This window comes from Sinocyclocheilus grahami, unplaced genomic scaffold (assembly GCF_001515645.1).
Source record: "Sinocyclocheilus grahami isolate Dianchi unplaced genomic scaffold, SAMN03320097.WGS_v1.1 scaffold505.1, whole genome shotgun sequence".
NCBI lineage: Eukaryota > Metazoa > Chordata > Actinopteri > Cypriniformes > Cyprinidae > Sinocyclocheilus > Sinocyclocheilus grahami.
In genome coordinates, this window is record NW_015505684.1 from 753,228 (window position 1) to 772,433 (window position 19,206).

General features: G+C 36.2%; 2 protein-coding genes and 2 long non-coding RNA genes across 4 annotated transcripts; 3 read left to right on the forward strand and 1 right to left on the reverse strand.

Moving 5' to 3' along the window:
- Positions 1 to 423: 423 nt before the first annotated feature.
- Positions 424 to 12,120, forward strand: LOC107554551 (uncharacterized). Its single transcript, XR_001605066.1, has 3 exons — positions 424 to 504; positions 10,604 to 10,693; positions 11,767 to 12,120. It is a non-coding gene; the product is annotated as an uncharacterized lncRNA (long non-coding RNA).
- LOC107554550 (transcriptional activator protein Pur-beta-like) lies at positions 5,817 to 10,054 on the forward strand. Its single transcript, XM_016237101.1, has one exon. It carries the CDS (start codon positions 5,906 to 5,908, stop codon positions 6,788 to 6,790), a length of 885 nt encoding a protein of 294 aa, XP_016092587.1. The 5' UTR covers positions 5,817 to 5,905; the 3' UTR covers positions 6,791 to 10,054.
- Positions 12,121 to 15,875: 3,755 nt separating the features above from the next.
- On the reverse strand, positions 15,876 to 16,874 carry LOC107554524 (interleukin-1 beta-like; the record flags this gene model as incomplete). Its single annotated transcript, XM_016237045.1, has 3 exons — positions 15,876 to 16,373; positions 16,462 to 16,598; positions 16,691 to 16,874. Coding segments are annotated over 3 exons (555 nt in total), but the record flags the coding sequence as incomplete, so codon positions are not given.
- Positions 16,875 to 16,938: 64 nt separating this feature from the next.
- LOC107554525 (uncharacterized) lies at positions 16,939 to 17,880 on the forward strand. The gene is made up of 3 exons (XR_001605063.1): positions 16,939 to 17,360; positions 17,823 to 17,825; positions 17,871 to 17,880. It is a non-coding gene; the product is annotated as an uncharacterized lncRNA (long non-coding RNA).
- Positions 17,881 to 19,206: the final 1,326 nt, after the last annotated feature.

Consider the following 19,206-nt stretch of genomic DNA (forward strand, 5'->3'; position numbering starts at 1 on the left):
CTTCCTCTTTTCAACACGTCTAAAACTAAAAGTGTTTTTGTGAGTCCCTTTTTCATTTTGCATGCGCTTATGTCTGTTTGTGACGATGAGATGACCTTAGCTAGGCCTATATATATAAGACAGCTACAGAAAACAAGCAGGATTTTGAACGAAATTGAGCAAGCACGATTTTAATGTATTGTCGTAGTTCTGCATTTAATGTGTATATCATAGAATGGCTCCTCTTCTTCGTCTCTATTTTTATTTCTTTCAAGTCATCTTTCACTCGTTCACAGGATGATGTGTTTTATGTTTTGGGGATTTGTCTTTAAAAACTGTTAAATGCTCAAAAAAGCGAGTTTCTTTTACCTGGCCATGTTCTAAAAAAAATAATAATTTTGCCTCACCGCCAGACTCCTTAACTGAACTAATGCGCATGCGCGATCGTTTGCCGCCTTTTTTGTTGTTGTTGTTTCTGAAGATTGACCTGCAAATGAATGAATTACCACAACAATAACGAGAAACGTAAGTAAAACAATAGAATTAAAACCTGATTATCATATGATTAAAAGCCTATGTTCCTCAATTAAAATATGATTGCCATAGCCGTTGTCATGAAAATACCACCCAAAAGTGACAATTCACCCACCCTCGACTATCCAAATCTATTAGCTTCATTTAGTAGCTGTCTTAGGTTAAAAGTAACTCATTTTGGCAAATTTTCCCTCTTTTCTCTCGTTTTTGGCCAGTCTGTGAGTTTTTACTTCACTTTACTCCTATTTAGTAAGTGTAGGCTATCTTGTTATTTTGTCCTGAAGTACTATCTATTGATTTACCTTTTGAAAATTTGTTGTTAATAATTAAAAATAATAAATAAAACGATAAACGTTAATAAAGTGTCGGTTGTGCTTGCATAGGAGGGTGTCTTTTCTTTTTATTTGTCGACAGTGGAGGGCGTAATAGTCCACATTTATTCTTTTCCGTCTTGATTTATTATTTTACAGTGTGGTACAGTTACAGTAGGCTAGCTATCGATTAATAAACTTATTTAATTAAAAGAAAGGGATTCAGTCATGTAATCAAAAATCCACATAAGCAGCCTTTAACAGTTTATGCATTCTTTTGTGTTTGAATTATGATGCCTATCAATTTTTATTTATATGATTTAAAAATATATATATTATATAAATACATTTAAATACATAAATACATATAAAAATACATTTTTATGTTTACATGAAGGTTTCCCAAAAATAAAGTTAACAAAAAAAAAGTTAACAAATAGATTATGCATTCTTGGATCTGTTCTTGGCTGTTGACAGACTCTGTATGTGAAACATAAAAAACGATAAATAATCATACTAATACTAATAAATAATACTACTAAAATAAAATCTGTAGTATATTTCACTACTTAAACTTTTCACTTAAAAATATAATTAGTAATTTGATATTATAGCGTTTTATCCCTGACCGTTGGACTGCATGTCTATTAAGATTCAAGAGTAGTTTTGCAGTGACTTTGGTACACAGATGTGCAAACAAACGCAGTGAACATGGCATGAGGTTTGATGTAGTTATGAAGCTAATAGGCTACTTCTGTTAAAATTTCTCATAGGTGAATAATTATAGTGATTTAAAAAAAAAAACGTAGAAACACCTTTTGAGATATCAATTAAATATGTTTTGCTCATCTAATGATTTAGTTTTCATTCATTGTAAAATACTATAATTATGCTATATTTATTATAGGCCAAATTAGTTATCTCAGTTTCACAGTTATTTTTTTTTATTGGAATGCCAATATTAGGAACTGTGTTGGACAGAGCAATAATTAAAACAATTTGCAATCATTTAAGTCATATTCAACCCAACCCGGGTTGTTCAACCAGTTACACACGGATTAGTGTATCACCTTCTACAATTAAAGAGTGATAATTATTCATGTGCGTGCTTTTCATAATCACTTTCACAACACTTTTTTTTTGTACACTTAAAAATAAAGGTGCTTCAAAAGGTTCTTCAAGTGATGCCATAGAAGAACCATTTTTGGTTCCGCAAAGAACCATTCAGTCAAAGGTTCTTTAAAGAACCATCTCTTTCTTACCTTTTTGTAATCTGAAGAACCTTCTTTCGCCCCAAAGAACCTTTTGTGAAACAGAAAGGTTCTTCAGATGTTAAAGGTTCTTTATGGAACCATTTAGACAAAAAGGTTCTTCTACACTCTTAAAAATAAAGGTGCTTCAAAAGGTTCTTCAAGCGATGCCATAGAAGAACCATTTTTGGTTCCGCAAAGAACCATTCAGTCAAAGGTTCTTTAAAGAACCATCTCTTTCTTACCTTTTTGTAATCTGAAGAACCTTCTTTCGCCCCAAAGAACCTTTTGTGAAACAGAAAGGTTCTTCAGATGTTAAAGGTTCTTTATGGAACCATTTAGACAAAAAGGTTCTTCTATGGCATCGTGAAGCACTTTTATTTTTAAGAGTTTATTTGCTGAATAATTAACATTCAAAAATATAACGAAATGTTACAAACATGGTGTTCACATTTTCTGAAAGAAAAACAAACAAACAAACCAAAAAAAGACAAGGAGGGTATACATCAGTCATCACAATAGAAAAGAGGAGTTTAGTTCTTTGAGCGTATCCATAGTTCTTGTTGCTTTCCGATTTGAAAGACCTTGAAGAGTTTCAAAATAAATCCTCAAGTCAACTTTGAAGTGGGAGATATCTTTCTGACCATTTACATTTGTGTATATAAATCTTACCTTATAAGTCCAAATCAATTTCCAATTGATATTCTCAAAATGGTGTTTCCAGAAGTACTTACATCGAAATGCTGCAGGGCAATGAATCAAACATCTAAAAATTTATTATTACATTTTCTCTCTTTGATATCAATACCGTTTAATAAGATCTCTTTTTTAAATTCACTGAAGCCCTTTAAAAGCCTCACAAATCCTGCTGGTATTGCATCAACTACAATACTGTATTCACGCGGAGGTATTGGAATACCAAATTTCTCTAAAAATTCAGTATATGTAAGTAAATATCCGTCATTGTTTATCAATTGTGAGACCATTAGAATATCATTTTTAACCCAATTAGTATAGAAAATTGATTTGTTCTTATATTTAATATATTTATTGTTCCAAATGATCTGCCTATGGGGAGAAAAATTATATTTGTATATAAGAATCCGATATAAAAGAGCCTGTCTATGAAAATTAGATAACTTAATGGGGAGTTTGTTGACCTCCAACTTTTTCAAAAATAAGATTTGGAATGATATACCATATCTCATCTTTATGTTTAATATAATGTTTAAGCCAGTTCAACTTGAAAATTGTATTAGACGTAACAAAATCAAGCACATTCAAACCTCCTTGATTAAACGAATTACATAAATTATTTTTATTTAAATAGTGAGGCTTGTTTTTCCATATTAAATTAAATAGAGTTGAATCAGTTTTTTTAAGAAAAGATTTTGGTACATCTAACACTTTAGCAGGATAGACTAAACGAGATAACCCCTCGGTTTTGGACAAAATCCTACCTTTGAGTGATAATTCCCTCATGAGCCACATATCAAATTTCTTTTTAATTTTCAACATACACTCTTAAAAATAAAGGTGCTTCACGATGCCATAGAAGAACCTTTTTGTCTAAATGGTTCTATAAAGAACCTTTAACATCTGAAGAACCTGTCTGTTTCACAAAAGGTTCTTTGTGGTGAAAGAAGGTTCTTCAGATTATAAAAAGATAAGAAAGAGATGGTTCTTTAAAGAACCTTTGACTGAATGGTTCTTTGTGGAACCAAAAATGGTTCTTCTATGGCATCGCTTGAAGAACCTTTTGAAGCACCTTTATTTTTAAGAGTGTAAGGGGATGGAAATTAGATTGTACTCTGTTTAACTGATCTTTGCAAATATTAATACCAAGATAAGTTACTTCCTCTCTAATTGGAAAACCTTCAAATTGGGTAAAAGGAATACCATTGTCTTTAAGTGGAAAAAGGGTACATTTCTTAATGTTTAAAAATAAACCTGACACTTCAGAAAATATATTAAGGCACTCTATAGTTTTCTTAACCTGTGATATATCTTTCAAAAAGATAGCTGTATCATCAGCAAGCTGACAGCATTTAATTTCTCTCTCCCTAATTCTGATGCCTTGAAAATAATCATTATGCAAATGTATTTAGCATAATTAAAAAATAAATGTTTTACAGTATCAAAGGCTTTATATATATATGTAACTGTTATGTAAACCTTATAATCAATTAAATCTAAGATTAATCTAATATCATTGCTAATATGTCATCCTTGCATAAAGCCTTGACTGATTGTATCTAAACATAACTTTATTCTTTGTGCAAAAATGTGAGCCAACAATTTTGCATCATTATAATGTTATAGGCCTCCAGATGTCAAGAAGCTTTAGGTAACAATGTAATTAGGCCTTGATGGGGGGAGCTTACATATAGCTTCCTTAAAAACCAATAACAAAAATTCAGAAATGTAATCTTGGAATACTTTATAAAATTCACCTGTTAAGCCATCATTCCCCGGGGATTTATTGTCTTTTAACTTGCTAATGTTCTTTTTTAATTCTTCTAAGGATATGTCTTGATCACAAACTTCTTTCTGTGTTTCATCAATACCTTGTGCAACATTGTTTATGTGAGAAAGAAAATTTGATCTATGGCTACTTTGTTCAGAATATCATTTTTTATAGAATTCTTCCACAAAATCAGAAATTGTTTTAGGATCTTCGGATATCTGCTGATTCATTTTAAGTTTATAAATATTATTAACACTAACATTTCTTTTTTCTAAATTAAGAAAGTATTTGGTATTCCTTTCACCATGTTCTATCCATTTCCGTCTAGAACGAATGAAAGCTCCCCGTGCCAAATTTTGATAGATATTATCCAGTTCAGATTGTAAATCACTTTCACAACACACTGACCTCTGGAATTAAACCCTGACATCACCTTTGACGTCATCCCGCACATAAAGGAGGAATGATCTACAGTCAGCGTTTACGTCACAGCTCATACTTCAAGAGTGGGAAAACTGCTGATCCTGGCTCAGATTTTAAAATAAAATACGCATAAATGTGTGCATATAAATGCTACATAAAACTGTTATGCAAAATATTGTTGATAATTCAGTAGCATCGTCTGGTATGGATTTTAAAGGAGATCGAATTTCAAAGTAGCCTAATTATAGTTTTTGAAAAATATGAATAATATATATATATATATATATGTATATATATATGTTAATTTCACATTTATTTCGTTATTTCGTTCACATTCACATTCACTATACATTATATTTTATATTGTTATAATATTAACATCAAATGCAGGTCATATTTGTATCTATTTTCTTTTCTGTTTTATTGCATAGCTGCACTGACAAAACAATCAAGTAGCCTACTTTGATATATAAATGATTAGACTATTTTTCAATTAATTTTTTCTATTTTTGTTTATTTATGTTTACATTTTTATTCTCATCTTATTTTTTTATTGTCTCCTGTGTCGTTGTTGTCTGTGTGTGGAAGCTAAAACAAATTCCTCGTATGCGCAAGCATTGGCAATAAAGCTCTTTCTGACTTCAGATTAAAAAAAAAAAAAAGATAATGTTTATTAGTTCTCCTTCAAAGCCTGAGCTGAGCTCCAGAAGGACAGGAAATGCCTGCACAGGAGGAGGAAACGTCTCTAACCAATGACGCCCAAACGCACCGCCCTCGCGCTCCGATTGACAAGCGCGCAGACCTATTGGTGACCCCGCGAGAGCGCGTCGCCTGTTATTGGCAGATGTGAGGCCAATGCTGCGGCGCTGAGAGCCGTGCCTGCTGGAGCAGGGCAGAGAGGAGCGTTTCTCTGAGGGAGAAGTTGGCTGGAGGTGCTGAAGATGGCGGATGGAGACAGCGGGAGCGAGCGCGGGGGCCTCCAGCACTTCCAGCGGGAGCAGGAGACCCAGGAGCTGGCGTCCAAGCGCCTGGACATCCAGAACAAGCGCTTCTACCTAGATGTCAAGCAGAACGCGAAGGGCCGCTTCATTAAGATAGCGGAGGTGGGCGCCGGGGGCTCCAAGAGCCGCCTGACTCTTTCCATGTCCGTGGCGGCCGAGTTCCGCGACTACCTCGGGGATTTCATCGAGCATTACGCCCAGCTGGGGCCGAGCAGCCCGGAGCAGATCGCGCAGTCGTCTGCCGGCGATGACGGAGGCCCGCGGCGGGCGTTGAAGAGCGAGTTCTTGGTACGCGAGAACCGCAAATACTACCTCGACTTGAAGGAGAACCAGCGCGGTAGGTTCCTGCGCATCCGCCAGACCGTCAACCGAGGTCCCGGCTTCGGCGGAGGCGGAGGAGGGGCCGGTCCCGGCGGCAGCGTGCAGACCGGCCAAACCATCGCGCTGCCGGCGCAGGGCTTGATCGAGTTCCGAGACGCGCTCGCCAAGCTCATCGACGACTACGGCGGGGAGGACGAGGAGCTTAGTGGGGGGCCCGGGGCCGCGGGGGGCTACGGCGAGCTCCCCGAGGGCACCTCCATCATGGTGGACTCCAAGAGGTTCTTCTTCGACGTGGGCTCCAACAAGTACGGCGTGTTCCTGAGGGTCAGCGAGGTCAAGCCCAGTTACAGGAACTCCATCACCATCCCCTTCAAGGCCTGGGGGAAGTTCGGAGGAGCCTTCTGCCGCTACGCCGAGGAGATGAAGGAGATCCAGGAGAGACAACGGGATAAGATTTACGAGAGGAGAGAGGAGTCCGAGGGCGAGGACGTGGATGACGACTGACCCCAGGAGATGTGTGAAACAATAAGTGCATGAACTGAACTCAAATAGCCTACTAAAATATTCATCGGACAGAAAAATAGATCTGTGAAGTTTCTATGTGGTAAGGGTCTGGAGAGGGGGGTCATCTTATGTTTGAAGCCTTGGGGCAAAGGATATCTCATGGGGTCTGATTTATTCCTGATGCTGCCTTGTCCTGTGAAACCAGCAAGTTTAATTGTCTTAGCTCACAATTAAACTTTTGTTACATCAACGCCAAGGCTGCTGAATTTCCAAAGCGGCACGTATATGATAAAACCAGGCTATATATAGCGTCACTGGTCTTCATGGTGTGTTTCCTACCAAGGCAGCATGGGACTTTCTAAACGTATATCAGAAGTTTTGTTCCCAGATTATTTTTTCCCTTTTATAGACAGATGTTCCCCAAGATGTTCCCTTTTTTGTTCTTGCATCAACATGACTTTTATGGTTTGGTCAATTTGATTGGGCATTGAAAGGTTTTAAATTCAGATTTGGAGCATTTTGACCCCCTGGTTTTGAGTTTGTGTGTCTCGGCTGTTCATGGCGAGACTTTTTAAAGTCATAATCTGACTTTATTACAGGCATTATTGATGAAAATGGTTGCTTTGCGCACATCCTTCCACTGGTGCTATAAAGTGATGGTGATATATTTTGGTTTTGGGGTCAACATACAAAAAGCTTAGTCTTTTTCCGACTTGGGTCCAAGTCCCCTCTGAATATTTAAGGACAGATTGCTTAAGTCAATAGATGCGTGATATTAGTTAATAGAAAGGACAGAGCTACGTGGGCGAGTGTATTTTCACCCCATCCCCTTTTGCGTTGTCTTTTTTATTTATGTGAGATTGTTCTTTATCAGAGAATACGAAAACAAACCAGCATATTTTTGAATACACAAAGTAAAAATTATATATAAACTACAGAATAATTAAAGCTCAAGAAGCTAATTTTGTAAAAAAGAGAAATAAGCTGGGATTGGAAGACTGTCCAGTGTATTTGTTTTGTGGAAGACTAGATTAGCCTTGCGAAACGTCACCCTCCCAAGCTCCTCCCACAACCTTTTTGAGTTTACAGCACGCACTTCATTACGTTTTCTTTCTACGTGATTAATATCAAACATCTTTCCAGTGGTCTCGTGCATCCATTTCTGTGCATGCCCGTCCCGCATTTGCCTTTTTATTTAATTTATTGCTTTCTCTTGCGTAGTATCTGCAGCTATATTAATGCGAGATTTTTGTTTAGCCTTTCACCAAAAATATTATCAAAATAACCAAGTAGACCAGTGGGTTATGATGGAGAAAGATTGTTAACGACGTCAAACACATTTCATCCATGCACTTTAGCAAAAACACAAAATCCGATATGCTTGCATCCACGGCGAAGAATTGAACAACCTTTTTTTTATTATTTGGGAGCAACAGAGTTTTGTGCTGATTTGTAAAGCCTCCTTTGACCTGTTTCGTGTTAAATGGCAGCTGTCGAAGTCATGTGTACTGCTGTGATCCTTCCTAAAACGCAAAACGGACGAATCACATCCCGTGTTATGAAATATTTTCACACACTCTTATCTGTTTGATCGGATGCGAATCTCTGCGCTCGTTCTCTGTACTTCCATGATTGCAGCAGCTGTTTCTCCACAACAGCGCGCTGACTTAGCAGGCCAGCTATTTTAATGTGAGAAGCATGAACAGAGTGAGCATTCCTGCCATGGCGGCCGTGGATAGAGCTGTGCCGTTTGCTCTGTAGTGCGGCGAGGCACAAGGGCCCGATTGTTGAGTCATTTGCACGCCACTGCAAATGTTATTACATCAGCAGACCGTATAGTGGAGAAAAACCCATCGTTTGACATCGCAGAATTGAGTGTTTTCTGTGCAACCTTAAAAAACAGGCCCCGATTTGGCAGCCGAGCCTAAACGGCAATAGAAAGCATGACACAGCAGCTGTTGGCAGGGCATTCTTGTGTTTCCCCCCCCTCCTCAGCTGCTGTTCGGGTTGCTCTGCTAAACTGAGCATTTGTAGACGGGAGGCACCTTTCGGGACTCGAGGGGGGCTGAGTTGGCTTAACAACACGACTCGCTGCTCGCTTTAGGAAGGAGATTTGTCGTGTTTTTAGCACTTTGTGGTTACGCTGGTGTGTCTAAATCAGCAGCGTTTGTGCATTCATTTTGAGTGCATGTCCCATCAGTACTAATAGTGAATGTGTCATGTGGAAAAACTGAGACTAATTGTTTCAAACATGCAAATGACAACAAAAAGCCATTTGAAAGCATTTTTTCTTCACTTTGAGGGGCTGATGCATTAAAACTCTCTAGGCTGCTAAGCTTCAAAGTGGAGTTGAATATCGCAGCACTTTTTTCGTTCGTTTAAAATACGGAATCGGGCACAAATCTCTCGCAGAACACCAGAAATTGACTTTCTTTCAACTGAACTTGGCTGTGTTTATTTCAGATGTATTATATATATATATAAATATATATGTGCTGTAAACGTTTGTGTTTTGTTTTCCGCCTTATTGTCACTAAACAAACAAAAAAAAGGGACAGGAAGCAATACTCATCCAGAGGGATGGGATTATGAGTTAATTTCCTGTCAGGCTCTTCGCCGACTCTCACAATTGGCCGATTTGTCGTCCTGTTTCCTGAGGTTGGGATTTGTGCAAAGTTGTGTGGGGCGTCTGCATACTTTTCGAATGAACAATACCTCTGTACCATTGTACGAAATATTGGAAAACTTCTGAAAGAATGTTCTGTTATTCAGGTGACTCACCCGAGCTCTTAACAGCATCCATGTGTCGACCACGTTTTCCCGATCGTACGCACAAGGGCAGCAATTCATAGAACAATCTTTATAGAAAGGTAGCTATTTTTCCACTATCTTATGTGTTCAGCAGAGATTTTAACGTCGGAATGCCCTCGTCTGGTTTAAACTCAGGTTCTTGGCATCCTCCGTATATATATATTTGCTCGATTCATTTTCTATCTGTTACTTGATACTGAAGTTACGGAGCTAGTTCATGGCTACTGCAGGACACTGTCAAGAGCTCAGGTCTCAGATACTCAAAGTATCTCCACCCATCCCATCAAGCCCCGCCCCCCACACTAGACTGCCTCTATCAGAACGGGCGGCCTTCCATTTTTCCCATGGCTAAACCTTTTTTTTTTAAGTCTATATTTAGATTTTAAGTCTATATTTAGAAAATGCTATGTATGTTTGTAACAGAATAAAGGAAACTATAAGTGATGGAAAGCACACTACTGGACTGGCGTTGGTTTGTTCATGTACATTGTGTTCACCAGTTTGTGTTATTTTTTGTAGTATTTATGTAGTATTTACAGTTTTTATTCATATTTTCAATTAGCTTTTATTTTGATATTTTTTGTTTTTTTTGTTATTAAATTGTTTTTATTGTATTTTTTTATTATATATATATATATATATATATAAATATTACTATTTAGGTTTAATTTATTTTTATTTTATTTTTTATTTATTTTATAATAGTTTTTAAATATTACTTTTTAGGTTTATTTTTATTTGAGTTTTTATTGATTTATTTCCAGTTAGTGATTTTAGTGTTTCAGAGGCAACTTTTGTCATTTTTGTTTCATTTAGGTGTTTCATCTAATATTTATACTTTCAGCTTTGTTTAAATCAAGAATATTTGTAATGATTTGGTTAACAGTGATAACCCTATAGTCAACATAAAAATCAAACCTATTTACTTTCTTAAAGTAAATGATAAAACCATTTGTCTTCTAATAATAATCTTTAATCAAAATGTAATGGCTTTTGTTTCAGTGTCCCGCCTCTGAAATGACAGTCCTTTTTGGATGACGACATGAATCCCTATTATTTTTCAGCTGCTCTGCTCCAATCATCTCCATTCCGGTATGTGAGGCCCACTTTTCATGATTCACTCAGTTGCTGATGGTTAAAATCTTGTTGAACTCTGAAATGGATTATATATATATATAAAGTTTATTACACTTTAATCTAAAATCAATCCTTTTTCCTTTCTTGGTACAAGTTTGTGCTTATTATAGGCAATTCATATCTTTTTTTTTTTTTTTAAAGAAGAAAAAAAAGCTTTACTTCTGAAATAACATTTCTTGGTTAATGTCCACACAGACTTTGGGTGAATATTAACACATTAACTATAGCTCTTCAGCTGGTGTTTGTCTAATATCTTGCAAATAGTTAATGCAGTAATTAATTGCAATTTAATGTCAGCTAATGTAATAATAAAAGTTACTGTTAGTGCAATAAAAGCAAATAACTGTAGATTTTGGGTTACATTTTTGTTTTTGAAGGTGAAATAGACTTTCAGCCACTAAAGCCATTCCACTGTACGTTATTTCTTTTAAGTGAAATATCTTTTTTTATTGTTAATATGCCACATAATATACTGTTCAAACATTTGGTGTCAGTAAGTCTCTTCTCAAAAGTACGGTAATATTGTGAAATATTAGTACCATTTAAAATGTTTTCTATTTTAATATAATTTAAAATATAATTTATTCCTGTGATGCAAAGCTGAATTTCCAGCATCATTACTCCTGTCTTCAGTGTCACATGATCCTTCAGAAATCATTCTAATATGCTGATTTACTGCTGAAGAAATATTTCTTATTGTTATCAATGTTGAAAACAGTTGTGCTGCTTAATATATTATGTGGAAACTGATGCATTTTTGTTCAGGATTCTTCAAAAGAATAGCATCTAAATGAAACAGACATATTCTGTAACATTGTCTTACTGTCACTTTTGCTCAATTTAATATCCTTGCTGAATAAAAGTATATAAAAAAAACATCTTACTAACCCCAAACTTTTGAGCGTTAAGTAAAAGTAAAATTTACGTGACTTGCATAACCTAAAAAATGAGTCAGTGCGTGATAAGGTATGTTGTAACGATGATGTAAAAATTGCAGTGTGACAATATGTAATTTACCTACATTGCAGCATCTCCAGCCACACAGATGCCTGCGGCCCATTTGGTGAATGTCACTGTCATCACAGTCATTCTCACAGGAGCCCAGGGGAATGTAAGTCACCCTCTTTAAAGACTACAGGGGATACCAGGTACGAATATGCGCCGTGTCCCGACTGACGCTTAGAAAGTGGCCCCGCCACACCCGTGGAATTAGACAGACAGGGTGGCACTGCAGACCGGGACGCAATGCCACGCTGAGGTCTCTGCCAGATCAGGCCCGGATTATTTGAAATGCACTGAGCTCCTGCTGTGATCACACGAGCATTCATTGGTCACGAAGAGTCGGCGCTGTCTCTAAGCATTAAATGTGGACCAAATTTAGACCCGCAACTGGACGGTCCGTCATTATTCTGATTTAGGTCAGGGTGGGTGGGGGTCATATGACGTCATAAGAGCAAAAAGCCATAATATTCAAATTTTCGGGCTTAGGTTTTTCTCTGAATGAATAAAATGCAAATATGTCTTGTTGGCAAGACTTTATGGTGGTGCATAGTTAAACTACTTTGTCCTGTTCAAGATTAATAATGCTTTTGACTTATGATTACGTTGATGATTCAAATGTAATTATTCATTTAGCAGACACTTTTATCCAAGCTAATTTGATGGTACAGCTCACAGGAAAACAAGCTGAAATTTTTTTAGGTTAATTAATAATGAGTTTATTATTAAGTGTTATTCATTGGTATACTATTTATTTTAATTTTTCATATTTTGTTATTTTGTATTTTTATTTAATTTGATATCTTCTGTTATTAGCTTATGTCTATACAGCTTTGATTAAGTTTTAGTTTTTAGATGATTTAGTTTTAGTTACTTTATGTAAGAAATGTGAGAAATGTTGTAAGAGATGCTGCCAGGCAACTGGCTGAAAATATATTTATTTCAATTCATGTTTATTTTATTTCAATTAACCAGCTGAGATGTAATGATTTAAAGTTTATTTAAAGTAGTTATTCATTTTATTTATTTATTTTTAGTTGATGGCAACTATCTAAAATAAGATTTTTTTTTGTTTATAATGAATTTGATTCAATATTTCAAGTTATGAAAATTTATGGTTTTATAAATTCAGTTATTATTTTGTCTTGTGGAGTATACGTAAACATCTGTTATGTGAAATGGCTTATTCAGGACAGTACTAAATGAAAATAACATGCAATTTTCATGATCCCTCTTATTTTGTTTCAATTATTAACATTTTGCATATTCTGCAAGCGGTTATGTAAACTTATGAGCACAACTGTATACATATATGTTATTTCAGAGCAGCACACACCGTTTGACTCTGTAATGAACTGCTGCCTTTGGCAACCAGCTCGAGTTCCCTGGTGAGAAGTGAACTCACGAGCAGATAAGAGGACAGCGTAAAGAGGAGGAGGGAGGGGGCGTTACGTGATGGGGATTCTGCTGTCGCAGGAAGAAACGCTGATCCCAGCGTGCTGCTGGGCTGGCAGGCTATATTTAGCTGGTGTTGCCATGTGCCCGGAATGTGAGACATACATTCTGCAGCGTGCGCATGTGAGCGTGCAAACGGCCGGGGGGAGGATGGCGCGTGCACAAATATTACACACTTCTTCTCACATAATTTTAAATAAATGCCTCCGATATAGATGGAGCCATATTATGAATGTCAATCCTTTGAAAATAATAATGCAAAAACACAAAAATGGCATGTTTGCACTCTTGTTTTTTTATGCAATCGGCGGCTCAGACAACACAGAATGACCTGAAACATCTTTTATGACACTCTGTCTTTTGTATGCATGGGTTCGGCTTGTGCAATTCAATGCAGCTTCTGTGTGAAATAGGAATCGGGTTGTTTCACCAGATACTTACAATGGAGGGCGGTGTGTGGGAGGAATCCTTTTACATTTGGGATAAACACCCTGTTTGGCATGTGATTTAAAGCTTGGCTCATGAAACCACAGAACCTTTTGATGCAGTCATCTGAGCTGTAAATACTAATTGACTAATTGACATTTATAATATGTGATAAGATTGCCTTTAAAGGAATAGCTCACCAAAAAATGAACATTTGCTGAAAAATGAAATGAAATGAAAAATGAAAATGTACTCACCTCAGGTCATCCAAGATGTAGACGAGTTTGTTTCTTCATCAGAACAGATTTGGAGAAATTAAGTATTACGTCACTTGCTCACCAATGGATGTTCTGCAGTGAATGGGTGCCGTCAGAATGAGAGTCCAAACAGCTGATAAAAACATCACAATAATCCACACCACTTCATTCTATCTTAAATCTTATGAAGAATCACATTTTTTTAAACTTCAAATTCTTGCCTCTGGCTAAAATAAGAGTCCTCTATCCATATATTGCTTTCTGCAGTGAAAAAGTTGTCTCGTCTGAATCAGGAGAGAAATATGCACAGATCACCGTTAACAAGCGAAAATAGTTAATGTTGGTGGCATTTGATGTGAGGGGACGACAGTGGATGGAATTTTTTGTCCACTGGAGGAAGTGTTAGATTAGCCTATAGTTTTTTGGCCAGAAGTGATGGTTTAAAGTTTAAACGCATTAATGATGAATCACACACAGTTTTTAACTTCACAAGACGTTAATTGTTAGAATGGAGTGGTGTGGATTACTTGTGTATTACTGTGATGTTTTTATCAGCTGTTTGGACTCTCATTCTGACGGCACCCATTCACTTCAGAGACCATTGGTGAGCAATTTGTATTATGCTAAATGTCTCCAAATCTGTTCAGATGAAGACAAACTCCTCTGCATCTTGGATGGTCTAAGGGTGTTAATTTTCAGCACATTTTTTTATTTTTGGGTGAACTATTCCTTGTACCATAAAATGTAATAAAGCTCACATGTCAAGCAGTCCATATGAAAAATCTGTAGCACTGGTATCTGTCATTCATGGCTTTGATTTTAAGTCAATCATCAGTCATCAGTATCTGTTCAGGGAAATGTGCAAACAACTGGGAAAAACCTCTGCTGTAAAGAACCCAGCAAATGCCATCTGGTGGCTCCCCTTACAAAGAGCAGTAGCTGCTGTAGTACAGCGATTGTATCAGAAGGCAATACATTCATATGTGTTCATATAACATTGTGCTCCATATTTATATTAATTTACATCCAAGGATCTTCAAAGATGGTATATCATAGTACATGTCTAAAATCACCCCCAACAACATGGTAATAGCATAGTATGTTTTTATTAGTATCTTACATGTTGGATATCATTATTTGCAGTGTTTAATTGACCCAATGATGATATAATCATTAAGTCATCATGGCAACCCATCAAAATAGTTTAACCAATTTCAATGTACATTTTTAAAATACATGCTTTTTTCTTTGTTAAAAGAAAATACTGTTAAAACGTTGCTTATTTAAATGTTATTGTTAACAAGTATTGCCATAAGCCTACATATGACTATATATTTAATTAAATAAGTTGACATTTGATGTGCTCTATTTGAAAGGCTTATAAATCTGTCACATCATGGTTTGCTTTAATTTGTCTGATATAAAGGGTTTAAAGATCATTGAGATTTTGGTCACATTATGAACCAAGAGGAAAACTGTAACAGACAGCATACACACTTAATATTCAACACAGAGGAGGCTTATGTTTTTTATGTAAGTCTGTATGCGGTGAAATGTTCTACCGCATGGAGGCGCTCATGTCTTATTTTCTGCATCGAGACCAGAGAAAGTACAGCGAGAGGAGCTGTGACCTGATACAGGTGCATCTCAATAAATTAGAATGTCGTGGAAAAGTTCATTTATTTCAGTAATTCAACTCAAATTGTGAAACTCGTGTATTAAATAAATTCAATGCACACAGACTGAAGTAGTTTAAGTCTTTGGTTCTTTTAATTGTGAGGATTTTGGCTCACTGCTGATAAGAGTTTGCTTTTTCTTTTTGTGCAGTGACTTATTTCTTAGTGCACTTTGGTATTCTGGTCACTTTATATAATAATCTTAATAGAAATCTTGTAATAATAATAATAATCTTGTAGTTAATCAACTACACAACACCAAGTAACATCCATATATTAGGTTTATTTTAATATAAGATTAAAAAGAAATCAGTACAGTGTAAAACAAGTTTGATTTAAAAATTATTTAAAATAAATATTAAATGTAATAAAAAATTAAATTAAGCACATAGGCAAATGTTCATACTTAATGAATTCAACATGAATTTACCGTTCCCAACACAAACCGTACACATATAATCGAGAAAAAAAACAAAACACAGACAGATAAACTCATACAGGTTTGTGAACATGTTTGAATAAATCCAGATTATAAACTGTACATGGTACATACTCTCTGGAAATGTGTTTATGGATCAAATCTGCTTCTTAACTCAGGATTACTTGTTGATCCTCAAGTGTGAAGTTTGCGGTTCGGTCAGTTGGCACCTGGTACATTTCCACCCTCTTCCAGTCATCAAAAGCTGTGGTAATAAACCATCCAGGATATTTAACAGATTCAAAAGTGTTGTAAGCCGTGCCGGTCTCTTTCTTGAAGAATAGGAGGCTGTCATACCCGTTCGGATCACCGGCTTTAATGGTGTTCAGAGGGCCACTGACCTCCTAAAACAATTAAAAGGGCTTTAAATCCTCATTTTACAATGTGGAAAACAGTTTTTGGGGAAGGTTAATGTGTTTGTGGTGCACGAACCTTCAAGAGCAGGACGGGGGAAGAACCACCAGACTGGGTACAAGCAATGTAGAGGTTGCTGTTGGAAATTCCCAGGCACACAGGCTGGCCGTTATTTTGTGGGGCACTCGATACGTACGTTGACATACTGAATCGCACTGAAAGCAGCAGAAAATGTGTAGGGGGTAACGTCAACAGGACATTTCTGAAGTCATGCATTTACATGTGAAAGCTCGTGTTGAAGATTTACCTTTGTATTGAATGGTTTCTGCACTCAGTGTCACAGCCTTCAAATGAAGATCTTCGTTGGTTAGTTTGTTGCTCTGCACCAGAGTCTTTTTGTACTTATCACAAACGGTGCACTGCAGGGTCCTGGTCTTACAGTAAGTCGGTGTCACATTAAGCGGCTTCACGTGACGCTCTGTGGAAATAAAAAGACAAAGTGAACATCAATCAATTCATTCCTTTATAAGTCAATTAATATACCATATAATATTATAGAGGTTTGAAAAACCAGCTTGACCCCTTTGTATTGTTTAAAATCTAAATAAAATCTTGTCAAATTGACCCAAATTACATTCACCCAATTAGAACTAGGGGTGCAAAGGGGTGGAAAATGTCCAGTAAATTTCCGGAAACTTTTCAAAAATTCCAGGAATATTAAAAAAAAATCCTGGAAACTTTCCCAAATTTCTGGAACGTTTCCGAAATGTACTGGAAATTTTCCACCTTTTTGCAACCCTAATTAGAACACATCAAAAATCAGGTAATATTAGTCAAATCTAAAACCTCGTGCTGTGCTGAAAATCCTTTATCCAATTTGGTGTTCCCAGTCAAAAAATACCGGCCTTTTAAAAACTGCTTGTAAATCTCTCCTCATGCTATATTATAATCAAATTTTAGATTCAAAAGTTTGTTTTGTAAAAATTAACTGATTCATTTTCGTGAATATTTCTCAGGGTCTTGACTACTAAACATTTATAAGGCTTGTCATAATGCACATTATGCCATTAAACAGCTTATTACAGGCTTTTCAGCAAATAAATTACAAAACATAAAACAATCAAAACAACAAAAATGTAAAAGGTAAAATATGAACCCATTGTTTTGTTCTGCAATTTTTTCTTTATTCTTTATTACGCAGTTGGTTTTTTTTGTGGTCATTTTTGTGGTTTCCGTCTGCTTTTGCAATACTATGATGCAATTTAAGATATAGTTTGTAGGAAGGAATTCCCAAAAATCATCCTAATTTGCAACAGTTTTGAACTACACATGACAGATCAAATTTATGAAACTGAAAACATTACAGTTACATATATAACCCACGTGACAACTAGCCCCGGTCTCCACTGGCATCAATCTGTAGCAAAATGTACACACAGCTTGTACACTCATCTTTGAGATTTACTCGTACTTGAAAGAAATTTAAGACAGTTTCTTACCTACAACATTGTCTTGTTGAGTCTCCGTCCTCCATACAGTGTTACTGTTTGTGCTGTGAGGAGCAGTAAAGCTCTTCAGGTGCATAGGGTCACTCACTTCAGACTGATCTTGAGACATGATCCCTGAAAAGGCAGTGACTCACTCAAGCCCTACTGCAAGGAGCAGATAACAGCCCATAATATTACATTCAGGGGTCAGAGGGGTCAAAACAGCAGGGGCCGCAAGAAGTGTCCACATGAGATAGAGAAAGATGAGTCATTACTGTGTTTGTTATATTCTTATTCAGTGGGGTGCAAAATTATGTTTCAAGTTGAATACATTGCAAAATTATACCATTTGCGTAACAATTAGATTGAAAAGTTGAATGAATGACACAAATTTCTGATTAAATGTCACTAAAAATTCGAAAATAGTCGTTGTTTACAATTTTTCTAAATCCTACAGCAATTTATTTATTTTTAGGATTAAATAAGATTCGTTCATTAATTTATAATATATATTTTCGGATAAATGTATCAAAATGAATGTAAAAACAAAATTGTATGAAATACTTCTCAGAGAATCCTTTTAGAATAGATCGGATCTCTTTCTTTTCCGCTGGCCAAAGCAGTATATAATTGTTTTAAACAAAGCAAATGTTTTAGGATATTTAACACATGTTTTAGGATATTTAAATAGGCTATATTAGAATCAGAAATACGTTGTGTGTAAATAAGTGAAACAACACCTGAAAATGGCAAAAACGACACAAATTTCTGACTTAAATGTCACTAAAAATGAGAAAATAGTCGTTTACAATTTTTCAAAATCCTACAGCAATTGATTTATTTTTAGGATTAAATAAGATTCGTTCATTAATTTCCTGCGTTCTGCTCAGCCTAGCACACAGTTGAGCGCAAACGCTGAAGTGAATGCATTCAGCACGTGCACATTTCTTGTTTATGAGGTTTACAAACGACTTGCACATGTGCTGTGGTCTGCGCACAATCCACGCTAATCCAAAAATCGAGCTGAACAGAGCGGGGACATTTGTTGATTTGAAATTATTTTAAAGGTGCAGAATATAAGTGCTTGAAATGGGTACTGCAGTCCAAATTTAAAATTAAAGCTGCAAGCAGCGTTGAAAGGGCCCTCGCGCACCCGGGCTCACCGCCACCCAGTGGCTTTAGGAAAAAAGAGAAGTCAAGTCCCCTTTATTTATATCGCGCTTTTAACAATACAGATTGTGTCAAAGCAGCTTTACAGTAAACGGTAAGCAATATGCGTTTAAAGTGGTGAATATAGGAGGAATATGTCAAAGTAATTTCTAAGTGCCAAACTTCC

What these genes read in the sequence shown, in the direction of transcription:
- LOC107554550 (XM_016237101.1), top strand. Translation starts at nt 5,906, where the DNA reads ATGGCGGATGGAGACAGCGGGAGCGAGCGCGGGGGCCTCCAGCACTTC.